This window comes from Pangasianodon hypophthalmus, chromosome 11 (genome assembly GCF_027358585.1).
Source record: "Pangasianodon hypophthalmus isolate fPanHyp1 chromosome 11, fPanHyp1.pri, whole genome shotgun sequence".
Taxonomy (NCBI): Eukaryota; Metazoa; Chordata; class Actinopteri; order Siluriformes; family Pangasiidae; genus Pangasianodon; species Pangasianodon hypophthalmus.
This window is the reverse complement of record NC_069720.1, coordinates 8,351,155-8,373,313: the sequence shown is the minus strand read 5'-3', so window position 1 is coordinate 8,373,313 and position 22,159 is coordinate 8,351,155. Positions and strand designations below refer to the sequence as shown.

Genomic DNA, 22,159 nt, shown 5'->3' with positions numbered 1-22,159 from the left:
CCATGATATATATTAACAAATTTAGTTGGTACTATTTCCCAAACTATGACAAACTAGTAGCCTAATTTAACCCACCATGACCCTAACCAGGCAGTTACTAAGGATGAATGAATGAATCCTGTACATTCATGATAATGAACCTGGTGTTTGTTTGTTGCCCAAGCTTCATATCTGACTGCTCTCTTGTACTGGCATGAAAGTAAAAACCTCCTGCTTGCGTGACTTTGCCTGATTCACATTTCCAGACTCTCTAAACAGATGCTCTATGAACCTTTCTGAAAGGTTCTTGTCTAAAAAAAATGAATAGTCTATCTCCTATTCATGTTTTTATTTCTTTCTGTTTAGAACACATTATCTGTTCATTCCAAATAATGTATTTGTATTCGTGTGCTTCAGTCAGCATTTTAGTGCTTTTCCTGTTTTATATGTATTTAGTTTTATTGCTTTATCATTTGTCACTGGCTACATTGCCAAAAAGGAACTGTATTAATAATCGAGTGCCTATAAACATGTATTTTTGCAAAGTGCATATCAATGCAAAGTGGTATCCTCGCTGTGCAGTGACCCTTTCTCATGCTCTTCTCTGCTGCATCAGGCTCACCGCTATTGAGGAGGAGCTTCTCAGCATAGCAGCGACTCTGGGAACACAGCAGGCCACTGTTAACCAGCTGGAAATGGACCTGGAGGCCGAAGAGAGCTTGGACAACACTGGCCAGAGGTGTGAGAATTTAAAGAACGATTTACTCATTTACATGAAAATAATACATGAGCTGTAAGTCAGAGGAATTTATTGTGTCTTAAAACAGGGTTGAGGTTCCTCTCCCCCACAGTGAAGAGTGTTTTCATGAATATTAGATGTATGGAGTGAAGTGCTGGTCTAATCTGTTAATATATCTTGGTTTATATGCCTGTCCAGCACTGTTAGAGGTTACTGCTTAGTTTAATTAGTTAATGTTGTGTGTAATTAATGGCTGGCCTACGAGCAGCTCTGTAACTCTTACTGCCTTAAAGATTACCATCAAGCATCTGTCACAGCTCAGCATGTATTCAGGCATAGATATACATATTAGAGAGCCAGGTAGGTGATGATGTTAAGCTATAGATTGTGTTGTGAAGCCACTTGGCTGACATACTGGTCTTAATTCTCCAGCTCAATCACTAGAGCGTTATTCATTTATTAAGTTCAGAGTAGTAATTTCGGTTAACTGTAAACAAGTTGGTGACTAGGTAAGTGCAGTGAATTATTCAACATTCCTTCTGTGCTGCCACCTACACCATCAGTCAAATGTTTTTCAACACCCTATATTATTCCACAATCCTCATTACAAAATAAAAATGATTTGGTGAATTGAGAAATGATTGTATTTTGTTGGAAACAATTTATATTTAATTGGAAAAGGTATACAGTCTTACAGTTGACACCAGCGCTGTTCATGAGTCTTTTCTATGGGCTGAACTACTCTCCAAGTGCCCCTCTGTTTAATAAAGTACTTATTCTCGATAGAATCTGAGAGCAGCCCGTTTAATAACCATTGATTAGCATCTATGCCCTTCATTCATCTTCATTAGCCACATTATTCTGGTCAGGGTTGTTGTGGAATCCAGAGCCTACCTTGGGAACCCAGTCCACACATAGCATCTGAATGTTAAGAGTCTTGTGCAAAGGTGCACAAGTGGCTCTCTGGCAGTGCTGGGATTTGAACTCACAACCTTCTGGTCACTATTGCAGAATAGCAGTAGCCTCTAATGTACTACCATCCTGTTAACCAGGGTGTACCAGTTCAGCAAGCGCAACGCTCTGGAGGACAGCAGGCAGCAGGTGGTGACATCGATGGTGGCACGTGCCCGGCTCGAGGCCCAGCGCAGGTTGCTGGCTGATAAACTGCAGAGCCTCGGCAGTAATGACGCACCATCATTGGGCCTGGATGATGATCGGATTTCTCTCAACTCCAGCATCTCTGTGAGTCAATTGACTTTGGACAGCACAGAAGCACTAGGTTTCTGTGAGAAGCCATTGACAGTCTGTTTGTTGTGTTTTTGGTAATCAGGATTTTTATGGGTGAATAGGATTGAAATAGTGGGTGTATTTTCAAATGAATTGGTATTGTTTTCTTTAATCCACACATTTTTCAAGCATTATGACAAGGCCCATTATTCAAATACCATTCCTCAAATTTCTGACCAAGTCTGCTATTCCAACAAAGACACAGTCATATAGGGATTTCGTAACAGTAAACAAATCCATGACATAATGACTGTACTGTTCTTTCACTTTTTTTTAATGTCCAGCATTATGTAAATATTTTGACCACCCACTGAGTGTAGGGGCCAGTCTGGATATTCTTAGTTGCATTCAACATTCATATCCAGCTTCATATACAGTTTTTTTTAACCAGGGGCATCCAAACTACAGCCTAGCTTCACATTTGGAAAGGCACGTGATTATTTTAAAAATGAAATTAACGGTCTATTCTATTAAGAAAAATGAAGTTCCTGTTTTGAACACTGGGTGTTGCATTCATATAAATCTAAAAAGAAACAGATGGGAAACAAAACCTCTCAATCTCTTCCTCTTCCCTTTTCAAACATGATATTGTAAGTAGCCCTATACATTAATCAGGACTGTATTTCCTAAGACCACTATATCCTGATCTTGGTCTCCTCTTGGTCTTGAGCCCATTTCGTCTTGTCATGGTTTTGACCATAAGTATCAACTATGATCAAGACAAAAACAATGATGCCTCAAATATAAAAAGGTACATTTATATCATTTTTATTATTTACAGTAAATTCTGATGCCTTTCCCTGCAGTCTGCTCAGTGCAGCAATGTCAGCACTAAAGTTTAGACTTGCAAATAATATTGAAATTTTTTCCATAGGACCAAGAAAAAACATAAGGCTGTGTGTCTGTCATACACTTTAGTCTCAGTATTGTCTGGGTGTCTCTTACAGAGAAAAACTGACAGTATATTAACCATCTAGTATATTGGATTGTAGAATATATAGGCAACATATTGTAAATATGTTTTATAATATAAGAATATTATTATTGGTTTGTAAGGATACATACAGTATATTGTGTATATACACATATAATAAACATGCATTAGGGTTAGGCTTTATATCCCAGTGAATTTATATCCCAGTGAATAGAGAAACAAAGCTGTGCATTAGAAGTACACAGGACAGCATTTATTTATGAGTAGCATTGCTGCTATGCCTGAAATGAGCAACAGCATAAATTTACTGACACTTCAGAATAAACATAAATAATACCGTAGATTTTACTCATTTGTAAACAGAAGTGCTGTTAGTGCTGTTCCTCACACTGCATAGCAAGAGTGCAATATTTTGAAAAATACTGCATCTTTGACCTCTCTGTGGGCTGCACTTTTATATCTTCAAGCTGTCCTTAGTAAACTATATCAGTGTTTGCAGCATAAGGATAATGTGACTCCATGACTGAACAAAGAATAGTAGCCCGTAACCTTGTTCACAAAACTTACATCTAAATAGATGTAGCGAAAAATAGAAAAAAAAATTACATGATCAGTAAACAATCTAACATGTAAAATATATAAGCACATAATACATATATTTCATTCATTCATTTATCTTCAGTAATTGATTTATCCTGGTCAGCGGGGCTACACCCTGTATGGGATGCCATGCATACACACACATTTGCACACTCTTTCACATCTAAAGGCAATTCAGCATGGCTAATCCATGTACCAGCATGTCTTTTAGGAGGTGGGAACTGGGAGATAACCCATGCGGACACAGGGACAGCACACGAAACTCCACACAGACAATAACCCGAGCTCGGGATAGAAAAGGGTACACTGGAGCTGTGAGACAACACTGCTACCTGCTGTGCCACTGTGCCACCAAAATCTACTCATATAAACATATACTGACATATATATGTAAAAATATATTGCATAGTATTTTATTTTATATTGTATTAGAATATTGTTCATATTAATATAATATATAATACGCTAATATAGTAATATATATAAATATATGTTTCATAAGGGGTTGATTGGTAAATAACTTAATTTCAGTTTTGTGTTGTTCATTTATTCATTCTTTATTAAATAGAGAAGGCCTACTGAGAATAGTGTCTCATTTTCATAAGGCACAAAAGTCAGGCCTATTATATTTTTAACAAATTTATTATTCAAGATAGCCTGTGGTCAGTGACTCCTGTTTTTTTTCTGGTCCTCAATAAGGAAAGTTTAGACCTGCCTGCTTTAAACCATACCTGGTTAATATGCAGTCCTTGCTCACAGTTGAGCCTGAATGATTCCACACCAGGTTTGCGCTGCAATGTTTTGAATTTTATTTATTTTTAATCTATTTGGCAGACCCTTTGATTCCACAGTGCCGTAAAACCGAGCCTAATCCAGGCATAGAGCTGAGAAGATAAGGGTTAAGGGTCTTGCGTAAGCAGCTGACAGTGGATCTTCCTGCATTACTTCCAGTCACTAGTGGAGAGCTTTAACTACTGAAATATTAAATCTTTTTAATGCATTGCCCTACAGCTTGGATTACACTATGTCACTTTACCAGGCTAAATAGCTCCTGGGTTTTTCCGACTTTCCTGTCAAGACTGAACATTTAATGCCATTAGCTGATCACTATGAATAACAGGATGTAGTAGTGCACTGCTTGGATAGAGACACAAAATATGGCATTTTTCGGTGTGCATTTATGAGATCCTGACACATTAAACATAACCTTTATATCTGCACAGTGTTTCAGCTGAGCGACAACAGCAGCTTTAAAAAGGACCCATTCAAATAGGTTTGTATTGGCTGGAAGGGTTTGGCACTGGACTGCACTCCAGATTTATTGTTTCTGCAGCACAGAAATGCTGAATCCTCCACAGATAAATGTGCTACTTAGGATATTGTTTCTGTTTGCTGTATTTCCTCAAGACTGTGACTTATACAGCCTTTACTGCCTACCGTTGTGCTCCATTCCCTCCATTATTAGTTTAGGAGAGAGTTGTGTATCTTCACCAGAGAGAAGCTACTGAGGCAGAGCATGAGTGATGAAGTCTTACTGTATAGCGTCTAAAAGGCTGTGGGTACCTAATTATGTGGGGAATATTTAGACAATGCTCTCTTCTCTCTCAAGGGAATGTATGAGGCTTCCTCCATGTATATGAATTAAACAATGTAGGCTCTTCTACAGCATTCTGCAGCTTTTTATGGCTGACCATATTATACCTGCAAAACATTTAATTTTCTCATTATCTCAAGCACAAAAAACACGTCCTACAGCATATCATATCTTTCTTTTACTAAGGAGCGTGACAAAGACTTCAAGGTCCCCAGCATGGACAGCATCCTCAACCATCTGAGCAGCCTGTTCAAACCCAAGTACACTGTGAGTAAGCCTTTTCTATTGTTTGCTTCTCTTTCCATAATAATAAGACTGGGGCACAAACTACTTTAAATAATAGTACAAAAAAAGACTATGGTCATATAAAAAATGAAGTGAAATTAAACATGAGAAGAAAGGCAAATAAAATAACAAAATGCCATTCTTACAAATACCAATAAAAATGGTAGTTAAAAGGCATAAATACAAATGAAACTTGCTAATTAAAGGAGATTGGTGAATGTCTTGCTTCGAATAGACTATAACTATAACTGGGACATAAAAACAGAAAGCAGACTTACCAATTGTTTTAGGTTTTCTCTACCAGAAAGTCCTGCCTCAGATGATCCTAAACAACAAGATGGAACTGGTTTAGACACTGAAATGTGATAGTCAGATAAGACACCAAATAGGCACAATACCCTAATTATTCTGAATGTCACTTTGCAGTATTTTGTACCCAGTACAAAGGGAGGTTTCTCTAGTATCTTTTAAATAGAGCAGTTAAAAGTGCTTTACAGTAGTCGTTGAGAGAAATTGTAAGAGGATTGAGAGGAAATGTCATCAGAATAAATGTTTCATGTTATGTGTCTGTAATCCTAAATGCAGAAGTAGTAAATCACTAATTGTAATCATGCTAATGTAGACCGCTCATGTCCCGTTGTGTAGAGTAGTGTGTTTTACAATGCCTCCCAGGTGCCACCTGCTCTGTCTCCTGTGCCCGAGGTTGAGAAGCCTCTGAGTCAGCAGTGTTGGTACCATGGTGCCATCCCACGTGTCGAAGTCCAGGAGCTGCTGAAGAAGGATGGGGACTTTCTGGTCAGGCAGAGCCAGGGTAAACAGGAATATGTGCTGTCTGTGCACTGGGGTGGACAGTGTCGCCACTTCCTCATTCAGAACACAGAGGTACGTGTCTTTGAATGTGTTACATCCTGTGTTAAGATTAGTGGTATATCCTGTGTAGTGCATGTGTAAATTGTCACACACACACACACACACACAGTGACAGCATTAGTATTGGAACAGTTTCATAAAATAGTAGAGTAAATCACATTAGTACTATATTATCATCCAAATCACTTTAAACATAAAAATATGCCATAAACCTGTGAACCACTCTTCCTACATGAGTTTGATACTGTGTGTAAGGAAGTAAGGATAAGTGGTAAGGAAATAAGTGGTTCCGGCTTCTGTTTCAATCCTAACAGAAGTTTTGTGTGAGACACTCTGCAGTACAACCCTGCGACATGTACTAAGACACTTTTTCCTGTTCTCACCGTCCATTCTTCAATTCAATTCAATTCAATTCAATTCAATTCAATTTTATTTGTATAGCACTTTTAACAATGGACATTGTCACAAAGCAGCTTTACAGAAATAAATGGATTCACAAAAATATATTGTAAATATTTGAATTTATCACTGTGAATTTATCCCTATGAATTTATCCCTAATGAGCAAGCCAGTGGCGACGGTGGCACGGAAAAACTCCCTGAGATGACATGAGGAAGAAACCTTGAGAGGAACCAGGCTCAAAAGGGAACCCATCCTCATCTGGGTGCAACGGATAGTGCGATTATAAATAAATCCCTTCTATTGTGTACTATATGGACAAATAGTGCAATTGTGCAACCAATAAATTCATCACAGAATGAATTCTTATGTTCATTAGAATAAAAATAAAATGTGATGGTAGCTAACACCAACCAACTATAAACCTAAATGAACTAAAACTAAAAACTAAAGAGTTGCTGCTTCTAGGAGTTAGTGGCACCAAAACCTGTTGATCTGTCTAAAGATGTCTAAAGTGTGATTTCCTCACACAACGAATGTCACGCTTTGATAATTGGACATAAACTTAATTTATTACAGTACAGAAGGGTGTCCAGCTTGCTGTGGACAATTTAATGCTGCTAATATCATTTTTATTTTAGGTTTTGAGTACAAACTGTAAAATCCAGAGTTGTAAGCCTACAGCTTGTTCACCATGTTTTTGCTTGTAGAGTATGTACAATAAGTGTGAAGTACTGTTTACATTCATTTATTTCCTCCAGCTTTTCCTGGTGGGGGGTCCCGTGTCCCAGCAGGCTGAAGTGGTCAGCCCAGACTTTATCCCCTGCCTCTCTATGGCATTTTTGGCCATAAAAAAATGTAGGGCATTTCCTTATTCATCCGTAGAAAATGCCACTTGCAGTAATTGCTACAGCACATACCCTAGTCAGAAGACATCCATTGCAAGACTAAACCTTTGTGGACCTGCCACACAATTATGGTTAGTGTCAGTATGGTGGACACCTGGTTAGTGTTCTGTGACATTAACATCAATAGTGTATAGTTTATGCTTTAATTGCCTCTCACTTTTTTCTTTTTTTTTGTTATATGACACATTTCTGACCAGAAACCACAAAAGCAAGACTTTTTTGGGAATGCATAACTTTGGCAAGTGTGTGCTAAACTGTTAGCTATGTTAGTCTCAGAGCACCAATGCAAAACTAAAGAAGCAAACCTTCTGGCTGAAACAAACATGTCCTGGTGGATCACCTACATCAGAGTAAAGTGTGTATGAATTTGATTTCGGCCTTTGCTGTGTGAAAACTACCCATATCCATCATGTGTATGTGTTTGTGTGTGCATGCAGGGTATTTATCGTCTGGATGGTGAGGGTTTCCACTCTATACCACTGCTCATGAACCACCTTCTCAACTCCAACAGAAATGTCACTAGGAGGACAGATATAGTTTTGAAAAGACCCATCCCAAAGGTAGCAATCAACTCTCAACAACAGTGATTTTCCTTTTGCATTGATTGATTTGTTGATTTATTGATTGATTGATTGAATAGTTTTTCTGTCTGTAACATACTTTGAAATCTCAACTTTAAGAAACTGTAACTCTTTCACCAAAATGACCTTATTTATGTTTTAATCTTGCATAGAATATCTTTTTGCAAATATCATATTCAGTAAAGAGCCAGCTTAACAAACGCAGCTGTAACTGCAGTCGTCTGCCTAAAGATGTTTAAATCTTGCTAGCTAAATGTGATTTCATCACACAGTCAATGTCATGATCTGATCAAATTGTTGGATAGCTACATGCCATAGTGAAATGAACATGATCCTAATCAATTCAGTTTGTAATCGCATATTAACTGTCAATATGTTCATACACTCCTGTTCCGCAGTCAGAATGGAATCTTTAAATGCAATTTTCTCCCTTTTCACTTTGAACCAGAGGGGGAAAACTGGGGGCAATTATATTTTAAAATTCTTTAACTTTGCTTGTACTTGAGGTACATGCATAAGAGTACAGAAATGTAAAAATATAAAAATTTCAGCGCATGAAGGTTCCCAGGCTGCACACATATATTAGCCATATCATGCCGATAGCAAAATAAAAAAAATCAATAATTGTCTTGGTCTTGGTCATGCACACACACAGCCCACAACATTTACACTACACTAAAAGACACTGTATTATGTCATATTGCACTGCATTGTATAACTGGCTGAGAATGAGAAACACTGGTTAAATTTGTGTCTTGCTACATCATCCACTCTGATTCTGTTGTTCTGTTGGTTCTTATCTTATCTTATCTTCAAGGACAAGTGGTGCATAGAGCATGATGACGTTATTCTTGGCCAAAGCATTGGGCGGGTAAGTACACAGATCAATAATGGCTCTTTATCAGCAATGTCATTTAAAGATGCTAGTGGATGTCTTGAGTAAGTGAGCTATGCATATAATGCCTTTTAAGAGCCATCCGTTAACATATTAAGTGTTCCAGCATTGAGCCAAGGCAATTTTACCACCAGCAATTATAGTCATTAGATTAATGCTAATGATATAAACCTTCTTTCTGTGGTGTCACTGTTTCAGTGAGAGACAGAGAGACAGATGGATGTTTGTTTATTTATTTATTTATTTATTTATTGTTTTCATAGTCATGGCCATGGAAGGGGTCAACGTACAGGCACATATTTAACACGGGCAAATACAGATTCAAGATCAAACCTCAAAACTATAACTAAGAACTTGATGTAAGGATATAAGGAGCTGCTTAGAAAAGCTGCATAAGTGCATGAATTTGTGGTGCACATCTTCCAATCATGGCCGTAACTAGCTATGAGGACACAGAGCTCTGGACCTCGGTAGTTTTTGAAGATTTGTTGGGGTTTATTTTGCATGTGCACACCTGACCATCACACCCATATGTGGGTCTTCCCCAAACTTTTGCCACAAAGTTAGAAGCACACACTTGTCTAAAATGTCTTTGCATTGAAATTTAATCATTACACTTGCCCTTCACTGGATCTAAGGAGCCCAAACATGTAATAGCATGACAGTGCCCCTGTGCACAATGTGAGGTCAATGAAGCCATGGTTTGCCAAGTTTGGTGTGAAAAAAAACTGGAATTTATCTGGAATGGGATGTTCAAAAAAAGCATGATCAAGTGTCTACAAACCTTTGGCCATATAGTGTATATAAAAGGTTTAAGGTAACTGCCAGGCACTTGGGGAAAAAGCTGCCACTCGTCTGCTTTAGAATGGAATGGAAGGGTAGCCTAACGGAGATTAAAAATTGGAGATTAAAAATATACTAGCTTGTGATAATATATTAGCTATGACACTTTTCTGCAATGTGAAAGAAACTGAAGAAGTATAGTAAAGTTAACACAGAAACCAATTTCTAGAGAAATGAAATGAAAAGAACCAAATGCAAGAAGCCAAAGTTTTGCCATGATCATACCATGCCATATTATGAGTAAAGGCAAAGGGTAGGCATACAAGTTGTGGGCTAATATTTATCTAATTTATATAATATTTATCTAACATACTCTTTGACCTATTTTTGTTACTTTTGTTACTCATCGACCTACTTTTGCTATATCTGTGTTGGTTGGCTTTTTTTTTTTTGTTCGTTTGTTTGTTTATTTCTTAGGGGTGTACAAACTTTTGCACGTATCTCAATTTAATGATTATTCAGATTGTTGATGAAACATCAAAACAAATTCCTGAAATGCAATATCTATCATTAAACAAAGAATATGCTTAAATATTTAGAAAGGGGCAAAAAGTACTGCTCGTGCAAGATGCAAACAATGAGACGAAACAGTAAAGGCTTCACATACAGGAAGCTGCTGTGGATTGTGGGGAAGATATTTTTTTATTATTATGGGCACACAAAAGCAATGTGTAGGTGGTATGTGAAATGAGTAAGACTATTCTGAACTTCTCTATCTAGTACCATCTCAAATTGAAGACACTGAAGACAGTGGCATGTTTAGCATTGACAGCCAACCACATGGTGCCTCATACCACCAGAACAGCCTTCTCAGGAACTGCCACCAGTTTTAAAACTAAAAATATATTTTTTTGCATTCTTATTTTGTACATTGGCCATTTATAAAAATACAGCATAGAGCAGACTTGTACGTGAATACAGTTCTTGCAATAAAAATGATGAGAACGTGTGTGTTTTCAGTTAATGGCAAGCATTAACATGATTATAAGTGCTATAAGTGCCCTTTGTAATTGTATAATATTACAAAGGGCCAGTCTCAAAATGCAGTTATATGGAGATTATTACGTCAGCAGTGTGGTTCAGTATTTCTTCATTTTTGCTTATTATGAATGTGCTGTCAGTCCAGTCAGATCACATGACATTTTAATTGGCCAATTAAACTGATTCTCAGTTTGCGTTTGTGTGTGTGTGTGTGTGTGTGTGCGTGCATGGCCGCATGCTTAAAGGGGAACTTCGGCGAGGTGTTCAGTGGCCGCCTGCGCACAGACAATACACCAGTAGCGGTGAAAGCCTGCCGTGAAAACCTTGCCATAGAACTCAAAAATAAATTTCTCATGGAAGCTCGGTATAAACACTCACTCAGTTACTGTCTCTCTTACACACATACACACACTCCCTCACTCACACACCCACATTCAAGCTGTGACTGAATCTCCCACTGTGTTTCTAAAGGATTCTAAAACAGTATGACCATCCGAACATAGTGAAGCTCATCGGTGTCTGCACGCAGAAACAGCCCATCTATATAATCATGGAGCTGGTGCAAGGTAATGAAGTGTCTTAGATATCACTGTGTTCATGGTGTTAAAGTGCCACTCACTTCACTGTGTGTTTAAATTTGTACTGTCAGGGGGAGACTTCCTGTCTTTCCTTCGTTCAGAGGGACACAGCCTGAAGCCAAAGATGCTAATTAAGATGGCGGAGAATGTGGCGTCTGGCATGGAGTACCTGGAGAGCAAGAAGTGCATCCATCGGTGAGAATGGTTATTTATGAAAAAGACCACAGTGAGAGAAAAAGAGGGAAGCATTTAACAGGAGATGTACACTACACATTTTATATCTTGATTTTCTCCTGATTTTGCACTTTTATACAGATTGTCAGTATCAGAAATTATTATTAGTGGCTGAGCACCAATTGTAATTGTATGATGTTTATTATTATTATTATTATTATTATTACCTAGTGACACCAAACTAGGCACATATGTTTAGAAACATGACTTACATGTTAACAAAGAAGCTTAGAGTTTTTTTTTTTTTTTCTCGCAATTTGGGGTGGCTACTGAAAACAAGAAGTGAATAAATCTCTAAATCTCACTGCTTTCCAACAGTTTCATTCAGATTATAGGAAGTCGCGGAAGTTGCGTTTACATAATCAGTGATATGCCGAAATATATGACATCTGTAACAAATCTAATTTTGTAAAAAGTAGGTTAAACATTAAGCTGCATTCAGAACTGATTTTATCAGGGTGTTGCTACTCAGTGTATCTCTCACTAGGCTTGCATTGGCTTACAAGCAGTTCTCACCCCTGCTGCAGTGTCTGTGGCATTGATGTATGAAAGCAATGAGCAGCAGTGACTAATTTATCATCTACATAATCTATATCTATGTGCACATGTCTCAGGAGAAGCATATGGTAGTCAACAACCTGTTGCTGTAGGGGAGAATAGGCTAGTGAGTGGGAATTGGCAGGGACCAAACTTTATGATGTCATGTAGCGAATGAGAGTGAAGGAGAATAATGTTGACTATGTAGCTGTATATCGTAAGACTTTGGTTTAAAGCTTTTTTCAGAAGCCAAGAAAAAGTCAGGAGAGCGAACGGTCAGATATGAAGCTCGCAGGACAAATAAAGGCCGTGTTCATTAACATGTGGGCATATTTTTTGCTTGTGCTGTATACCTTGTTCATTCGTTCATCTTCAGTAACTGCTTTGTCCTGCTCAGGATGGTTTAAATTACTAATTTGTTTATAATTTGAAAATAGAACCATTTAAAATCATTAGAAAATATATTGCATTATTTATAAAACAAAAATAATAACCACGTGGTGAAACGCTTCTGCAGGAGAGGAGAGGATTTTCCTTTTTGCACTGCTGTATCTCTATCACTGTTTCTCTTTCTGCCTTTCTCTCTTTTCCCTTTATTTCCTCTCATGACGTTTTGTCTATATTTCCACCTGCCTGTCTGCCCCTTTGTGTATATCTGCTTGTCTTTGTCTTGCTCTGTCTTTCCCTTTCTTTTATGGTCTATCAATCACAGTCTCCCTGTCTCTGCAGGGACCTGGCAGCGAGGAACTGTCTGGTAGGAGAGAAGAGTGTGGTGAAGATAAGTGACTTTGGCATGTCGCGCGTGGAACAGGAAGGCGTGTATTCAGCAACCGGCGGCATGAAACAGATCCCAGTAAAATGGACTGCACCAGAGGCCCTCAACTATGGTACAGCCACATACAGCTAGGTCTTTTCCACACTGTAAACACCGTAAAACAGGAAAGAGGCATCACTAGTCATCATTCCAAACCCTTAGGACTGTGTTTATTGTCATAAATTGTTTTTTTTTTTTTTGTAGCATGGCATTGTGCTACGTATGTCACACTGAGCAGGAGATTATAGACAGACTGAATAATCTCCAGCAGATGGCTGAATCTTTGGCGAGTGCTAATGCCTAGTCAGAAAAATCTGTTGAGTGTCTGCTTTTCACCCAGAGTTTATCTGGAATATTGCTCGTCGTGCTTGTTCTCAAATGGAGATTTGCAGATTTGGTGAGCTGCAGATGGTTGTGAGTGACTTGTTGCTGCCCTCTGGCTGTGTTTTAGGGCGCTACACCCATGAGAGTGATGTGTGGAGTTTTGGAGTGCTGCTCTGGGAGACTTTCTCTCGAGGAGTAACTCCATACACCAGCATGAGCAATCAGCAGACCAGGGACGAAGTAGAAAGAGGTGAGACTACTGCACAGTGTCACCTAGACCGTTCAGGCATCTTCTGTATCAGGAATCTGGATAGGAATTATCCTTATGAAGATTCAAAACAAATTTAAATCTGATTGTTCCAACAAGTTCTGATGGTCTGATGTTCTGAGACACATTTTACGGATGTCCTGCATGCGTAAATTCATCTGAATCTCTGAGCCGAGTTCCTGTACACACGCCAAACCGCATATTTAACGTGCTCTAGGTCAGGGGTGATAAAGTGATAGAGGTAATGAGCCACATTACACTTAGTCCAGTGTTAATGTCAAGACCACTAACACATCATCAGCTCCTCTTAAATTTGTTCATTTGTCAGCATTTGATCTCCAGATTGAACATCATCTACAAAACAAATAAACAGCCTGCAATTCATTACAATTGAATAAAAAAATAAATAAAAGAAATTGCAATAAAAAAAAACCAACAACTTATAAAGTAGTATATATTTTTATGTTGCATAACTGTTCACCCCTGGAACGTTTCCACATTTGTGGTGGAACAATCAGGAACTGAATAATATATCATCAATAATCAATATCATCAATAATCTACACCAAATAGCCGATATTGAAGTGGGGAGAAAATGAATATAGTTTGCAGGATTATAAATAATCCTTAAATGTTGTAATTGCATAAGTGTTCAGCCCCACTGCTATAAAAACCTTAAATTCTCTTGGAAAGAGACATTTTTTAGCAGTTGTGTTTATGGCCCTGAGTTTATTGCTCTAGTTTCCCCCCTAGTGGAATAAGAGGCTTTTTCTTTTTTTTTTTTTTTTTTAATCTTTCAATTCAATTACAGTCCACAAGACGATTTTAATTTAGAACATTGATTATAAATTCATTTGTTAGGGTGAATTATGACCTTCACTGGGCCAGTCATGTATGACACTCTTGCTTTAGTTAAAACCATCTCCAAAAAAATTTTAATTTAACACATCAATTCTCCCGACCCTAGCTCTGTTCACAGTTCGCTTTCCCTACATGTAAAAATACACATGTAACCATGATATTTGTTTAATAAAAGATATTCTGTACTAGAATTAGCCAAAAGTAAAAGTTTTCACACCCCTAGAAAAAAAAATAAAGACATGTATGTAAACAAACACAGGTTAGGCAAGTTAACAAATTAGGTCAAAAGGTTAAAATTTATTTTCTTAGTTGTTAAGATATTACAAGAAAATAAAATTCAAACCTTTGCATTCTCCTTGACTGGCCCAAAGGGCTTAAAGGACAAATCCACTCTGAATGACTTGCACATCAATATTTAGAATCAATATGCAATATTCAGTTGTGCAAAAGATTATTTTGTGGTAGATTTTTTGTTTGTTTGTTTTTCTGTGTTCTATTTTCACTTTGGTTTCTGGCATTAACCACAATGCAGTTGACCAATAACAGCTGCATATACAAATGCAGATTTATCATAAAGAGCAATTATCTATTTACAGTTTAAACCAACAACTTTATGTCCTTTATGTCCTCTGTTCACCAGATGTCTAGCAGGTACACAACTTATATACACAATGCATATATTCGGGCTGCACAATATATTGTTTGTTAGGCGTTATTGTAATTGGTTTTGATATCACAATACTGATATGACAGACGCTTGCAATATGCATATGAGCACTCTAATGGTGTTTTCACTTTTGGCATTTTCCCCCTCATTTTAACTGTGTAGAGTCAAGTTGCACAAGCAGCTGTTCTTCTCTTGATTTTCTGCCTCCAAAGCTACAGAGAAGGCAAACACCCTCCTCATCACCAGAGTTAAACCAATCTTTATTTATTCTTTATTACTGATAATAATAGAATTAATCTAGATAGTTAGTTAGCTGATGTTAAAGAGGACTGGTAAGAGTGTTGTTGTGGTTACAGTGTGCATGAGCCTCTTTTTTTTTCCATATCAGCATAAAAGGCACTCTGGCTAGCACATTTTCTGGGGAAAAAAAAACAAACTGTGAAAGCACCCTAACAGAGCACAAGTTTTTATTGTGTATTCAAAGTGCTCACAGACATTATGTCTAAGTTTCCATAGAATTGGTTCAACCACAGCAATACAGGACAATCTTTAAATGTAACATACCACAGGAAATATATTAGTAATTATTAGGCTTGTAAAAAAACAACACACTTGTCTTGACAAGCAGAAATCAAATGTGTATTTGAAATATTGTGCACGCAGCAGCTGCCAGCAGGCTGTGCTCTAGCTGTTAGTAAAGTCAGGTTTAAGCTGGACTGAGCACACTGAACTCTAAACTTTAAACACTGGTTCATGAACACTGCTCTGTAATTACAATTCATTGCACTATTATTGTATAAAGTTGTCTGTTACAATATTATGACTTGAAGCAACATACAATTGCTGGCCACGTTATTACGAACACCGTACTAATCCTGGGTATATTAACATATACACTCACCGGCCACTTTAATAGGAACACCTCAGAATGCACAACACGCACAGCAACCTTCAGGCGCTATAACAGCAGAGCTACAGCAAGACCACACTGGGGTCCATTCCTGCCAGCCAAAAACAGGATTCTGAGGCTACAGTGGACACAGACTCACTGAAACTGGACAGCTGAAGATTGGAAGAACACCACCTGGTCTTTTTCTCATCTTCAACTGTCTAGTTTCATAGCCTGTCTGCCTCAGGGTTTGGGGTGTTCTGAGATGCTTTTCTGCTCACCTTGGTGGTTGTTGTTGTTGTTTTTCTTCTTTCAGCTGCTCCCATTAGGGGTCGCCACAGCGGATCATTGCTCCGCATGTTTGACTTGCACAGGTTTTGCGCAGATTTTGGCCAAAACCCAATTTTTCTTTTTTTCATTTTTTGGGCTGTTTTCCAGAATTCAGGTGCAATGACATCTCACAGGATTAAGCAGACAAAATTCAGAGGCGATAATTTTATATGTTGTTTTGACTACAAATATTGTGTATATTGAGACCAGGAATGTTTTGGTGATGTTTAATTAAAAATGGGGTGTAAATGTGATGGCTGACATTTCATATATGATGTCTGTTAATCACAGGGTATCGTATGCCAGCTCCCAATGGCTGTCCAGAGGAGATCTATGCCCTAATGCGTCGCTGCTGGCAGCATGACCCACGGATGCGTCCTTCCTTCCTAAAAATCAGGGCAGAGCTACAGGCTCTTTGCATTTAACATACACACACAAACACATACATCTCTTAAGCTGTGCTTTTTGACACACATGCAAAATTATGTCTAATGTTTAAATGAACAGAACTTTTGATATGGCTGTCTTTGTAGTGTATATTTTGCTTCTGGAACATTTTATAATTTTTTAAATGTATTTAAATTGAAACCTTGCATAACTTATGATCACGATGTATTCACATGACATTGGTTTTCCTCTAAATAAAGTCTGTGTTGTGACGCAAAGATGAAATCTGTAAAGATAAAATCAGACTTCACATGCATGTTATCTAATAGCCTTTGTAATATAATCTGCCTTTATCATCAGCTATTTCTTACTTTAGCTGTGGAAAGTTAGCAGGTGATGTATAAATAATCAGGGCTGACAAATGAACACAGCCCTCTTTCACAAGATCTGAAGTTTTTTCTCAATTTTTTCCCCCAAAACAACAGGTGAAAGGATTCCAAACATAACTCATCAATGCTGTGAACAGGTCTTTTGCAGATATGTCAAAAGTAAATAGAAATAAGCTTTTAGTGTTCTGTAAGGTAGCCCAAAGCCAACAGACTACATTCTGAAGCTTGACTTTACACAAATGAAAAATGAACTGAACATGTGCTGAACATATTGTGCAGTTGTTTTGCCACTATTCAGAGGGGCTTCATCAGGCTGCCGAAATGATTCATGCTTTTTAAACACTGTGTATGATCTTGAAATTAGTGTCATAATTATTGAATTATGATTAAATGTGTACATCATGATTTATCAGTAAGAAACACATCACAAATGGCTTTCAACTTAGGGCTGATATTTTGATATCTAAAGAAGACACATTAAATACACACAAAATACCTCATTAATGTGTTAAAATCAATAATATTGTTCCAAACAATATTCTGTATGCATTTTTGTTATAAAAATTCAAAGCTAAAAATTAAAATTGCTAAATCTGTATTTATGTATTATGTATGTATTATTCTGAAAGTGCTAAATCTGTATTTATGTATCTAGTGACATGCTGTGCATTCAGTGATTAAATATAGAAACCTTTCTCTTTTTGCATGGTTATCTCAAGTGATCGAGTAAAAAACATGATTTTTATAAGATCTTAATTTGGATTAAAGTAGGTTTTGGGGTAAATTATTAGGTTACTGCATCTTACGGTTCCTTCTGAGCTGATGACAAAGACTACTACTAGTTTGAGCCAACATAAACAAAGGATGTTAGCAAACATTTAATTAATTAATTCATTCATTCATTCATTCTTCTTCAGTACCCACTTTATCCTGTTCAGATTTGCGGTGGATCCAGAGCCTATTCCAGGAACACTGGGCATAAGGCAGGGACACACCCTGTATAGGATGCCAATCCATAGCAAGGCATCATACACACACACATACACACACACAGTGACACACTCATTCACACACAGGACAATTTAGTATAGCAATCTCTGCTACTGGCATGTTTATGGAAGATGGGAGGAACCTGGAGGGAACCCACACAGTAGGTTATGAAACTGACATAGACTTGCATCGCAACATTTTCTTTCTTTGCTGGATGTATATTTTGGGGTTATTGTCCTGTTGACAGTGTTTCCCCACATATTTTATACGTGGACAGCACATCCAGCTATAGTAACCAACACCCAAGTATAGTTTATCTGATTTTTTTTTTTTTTATTACATTTTATTTATTAATCTGTTCTGGGATATCAACACATCATATTTACAGTTTAGCTGTGACATGAAGCTTGTGGAATCAAAAAATCATGCACGATCAGAAGCACTCTCACGCAAACAAAATCACTCATGCACATGAAGAGAAGCACAGAAACGTGGTAAATGCATACAGGAGCCAGCCAACAGGAAGTACAGGAGTACGCAAGCCAGGTTTGAAAACTAAGGTTGAATGATTCGTGGAAATATTTGGAAGGCTCACATGTGATCAGAACCCAATACCTTACAGGCAAAGATGTGTGACACCCTTTGAGGTGGCTGAAGGGGCAAGCTGTACTTTCCTCAGGGTCCTGTGTTCGATCCTAAGCTCAGGTTACTGCACATGTGGGAATTTTGCATGTTCTCCCCATGTTCATATGGGTTTCCTCTGAGGTTTCCAGTTTCCCCTACTGTCCAGAAACAATAGTAAGTGGATTGGTTATACTAATTTGCCCCAGGGTGTGAAAAAGTGTGTGAATGTGTGTGTGCTGCCCTGCGATGGACTGGCATCTGATCCAGAGTGAATTCTCTCACCTTACACCCAGTGTTCCCAGGATTGGCTCCAGTGTTGCCATGACCCTGACCAGGATAAAGCAGCTGCTGAAGGTGAATTAATGTATGGTTACATGTGAAAGACAAGAAAGCCAGTTTTGTTTTCATGTTTGTATGATAAAATCCTACAGACATAAACCAGAAAAGACAATAATTGTAATTTCATTTTGCTGAGCATTGCCAATAAAGCAACCAAAAACTAAAACAGCACAGAGGAGCCAGGACATAAAAGCATAAATACAGCGGAAAAAAGTACCAGATTAAATGTTTTGAGTCAGAATGAAGGAACTGTTAGCCATTCATCATCACTGTAATACATCCGTATCATTACATGACTAAGGATTATTATTACTATTATTATTAGTATTATTATTATTATTATTGTTGTTGTTGTTGTTGTTGTTGTTGTGGCATTGCCAGGGATTAATTTCAGGGGGGAAAAGAAAATTTAAAATTAAATTGATTAATATGACATGGTGATGTGAATTTGGGTGGATGATGGGTGGAGATACTGTTCAGAATGGTGCATTTGCAATATTATTAATATTAATAAAATGCCTTTATGACAGTTCCACTGAAAATGATTAAAATAGCATGCTAGTAATAGGGGAAAATTACATCCTGTGTTATAAAACCAGATCTACCCTTCTTTTCTCCTCCTGCAGTTGACCTCCAATACTTCACCAACTGTCACCTGTGTCTGTGAAATCAGTTTCCTGTCATGGTGATGTGCAGTTTTTTTTCTTAATTCTTTTCACTTGAGTGGTGGATGCAATGGACAAACTGCTGGGTAGAATCTAAAAGTATCATGTAACTTTTGTCACATTTAATATACAGTATTTAAAGTGTCATGTCACTAACTAATCGTATCCTGATTGGTTAATCTTGCTTCTAACCACAGCTACTGTTAGCCAGTAAAATGATTAAACAAACCAAGCTAAGCCTTCCCAGTGAAGACTTTACTGACCTTTTATTAGCATCATTAAAGTTCAGTTAATATGCAAAACAATGTTATACAGTATGACATGTAGGTTATATGTATATATCATTCTGTATACACATTATATGGCCAAAAGTACTTTAATAGGAACACCTGTACACCTGCTTATTTATGCAGTTAGGTTCAAGGTTCAAGGCTCTTCACTTGTCACAGACATATTACATACATATGATGTAATGTAGTGAAATGTTTTTCCTTAGTGCCTCGTCCCACACTGCAACAATAAACAGAACAACAACGAACTAGATATACACATACATAATAAAAACAGAATATAATAAAATCTAGTAGATTATATGATAAAGAAAGTTTAGCAGCCTTTAGAGGAATGTAATGTAGAATATGAATATAAATTAATAGAATATGTTTCAAAAAAATAGATATACAGAGCTGTAGTGTGCAAATTTTTTTGTGTATGTGTGTCTGTGTGTAAGAGTTTTTATGTACTGTGCAAAAAATTGTTGTAGTGCAAACTGTTTGTGTATGTGTGTCTGTGTGTGAGCTAGAGTAATATACAGACTTCTCAAGTGTCGTCATTCAGTAGCCCGATTGCCTGAGGGTAGAAACTCCTCCTGAGTCTCTCTGTGTTGGTCCCCAGGATCCGGAAGCACTTCCCTGATGGCAGCACTGAGAAGATACTGTTTCCGGGGTGGTGAAAGTCTTTTACAGTTCTCCTGGCCCTGGTCTTGCATCGCAGCTATCCAATCAGCCAATCATGTGGCAGAAGCACAATGCATAAAATCATGCAGATACGGGTCAAGAGCTTCAGTTAATGTTCACATTAAACATCAGAATAGGGAAAAATGTGATCTCTGTGACTTTAATTGTGGCATGGTTTGAGTATTTCAGAAACTGCCGATATCCTGGGGTTTTCTCTAGAGTTTACACAGAATAGTGCGCGAAACAAAAAACACTGAGTGAGCGACAGTTCTGTGGGTGGAAATGCCTTGTTGATAAGAGAGATCAGAGACCCTAGGAAGATGGCCAGACTGGTTTGAGCTGCCATATAATTAACTCATGTAATCACGCTTTACAACTGTGGTGAGCAGAAAAGCATCTCAGCATATGGTCTTCTGCTTTTGTAGCTCATCCACTTCAGGGTTCGATGTTTTATACATGCTGAGATGGGACATGCTTTAGTCCCACTTTGCTGCTCTAACAGCCTCCACACTTCTGGGAAGGCATTCCAATAGATTTTGGAACGTTGCTGTGGGGATTTGTGTTCATTCAGCCACAGGAGCATTAGTGAGGTCAGGCACCGATGTCAGGCGAGGAGGCCTGGGCTGCAGTCAGCATTCCAGTTCATCCCAAAGGTGTTCAGTGGGGTTGAGGTCAGGGCTCTGCGCAGGACACTCGAGCTCTTCCACTCCAACCTTGGCAAACCATGTCTTCATGGAGCTCACTTTGTGCACAGGGACATTGTCATGCTGGAACAGGTTTGGGCCTCTTAGTTCCAGGGAAGGAAAATCTTGCGTGTATGTTAAAGCATACAAAGACAATTGTGAGCTTCCAAATTTGTGCCAACAGATTGGAGAAGGCCCACAAATGGGTGTGAAGGTCAGGTTTCCACATACCTCTGGCCATATAGTGTATATAATCACTTGCACTGTATCCTTGTTATATTAACTAGCCATGAATAAACATTTGGACCTGTCATTAAAATTCTCCCCCTTATCATTATACCATAGCAAAGCTGAATTCTCAGATCTGATTGGTGTGCGTTGTTTTTATTTAACCGCAGAGCTTGGACAATAATTTCATTAACTATAGATTTGGACTGATGTGCTCATTCTAATACTTGTTGTTTCTATACTAACAGCTCATTCACAGACACTTGTATGGCAGATGCTGCACATAATCTAAGACTAAAAATAAACAGATGTGTTATTTAACAAAGAAAAAAGTATAATTGTTGATGTGTTGAAGTGTAGTGAAATCACACTCCAGAAACGTGCTGATAAACGAAACAGGTGCACGTTTTGCGTTGGACAGTGTCACACCCTGGGTGGATTAACTTTGTATAACTGTATGGACCGTCGTGTGTTGTTTCTTACATCGTGCCTCTTCCACGC

At 37.9% G+C, this 22,159-nt stretch overlaps 1 protein-coding gene across 3 annotated transcripts in view; it reads left to right on the top strand.

Annotated features, from left to right (window-relative positions):
• Nucleotides 1-17,868, top strand: part of fes (FES proto-oncogene, tyrosine kinase) — a 37,035-nt gene extending 19,167 nt beyond the window's left edge. For 2 of the 3 annotated variants that reach the window (XM_026930584.3, XM_026930585.3), the window contains exons 8-19: nt 596-718; nt 1,771-1,960; nt 5,320-5,400; nt 6,064-6,300; nt 8,033-8,155; nt 8,994-9,047; nt 11,141-11,259; nt 11,367-11,461; nt 11,545-11,668; nt 12,974-13,131; nt 13,510-13,632; nt 16,689-17,868. In XM_026930584.3, coding sequence (XP_026786385.3) covers nt 596-718; nt 1,771-1,960; nt 5,320-5,400; nt 6,064-6,300; nt 8,033-8,155; nt 8,994-9,047; nt 11,141-11,259; nt 11,367-11,461; nt 11,545-11,668; nt 12,974-13,131; nt 13,510-13,632; nt 16,689-16,822 — 1,561 coding nt within the window. In that variant the 3' untranslated portion in view covers nt 16,823-17,868. The remainder of the gene's footprint in view (nt 1-595; nt 719-1,770; nt 1,961-5,319; nt 5,401-6,063; nt 6,301-8,032; nt 8,156-8,993; nt 9,048-11,140; nt 11,260-11,366; nt 11,462-11,544; nt 11,669-12,973; nt 13,132-13,509; nt 13,633-16,688) is intronic. The other variant, XM_026930586.3, reaches the window with a different exon arrangement.
• Nucleotides 17,869-22,159: the final 4,291 nt, after the last annotated feature.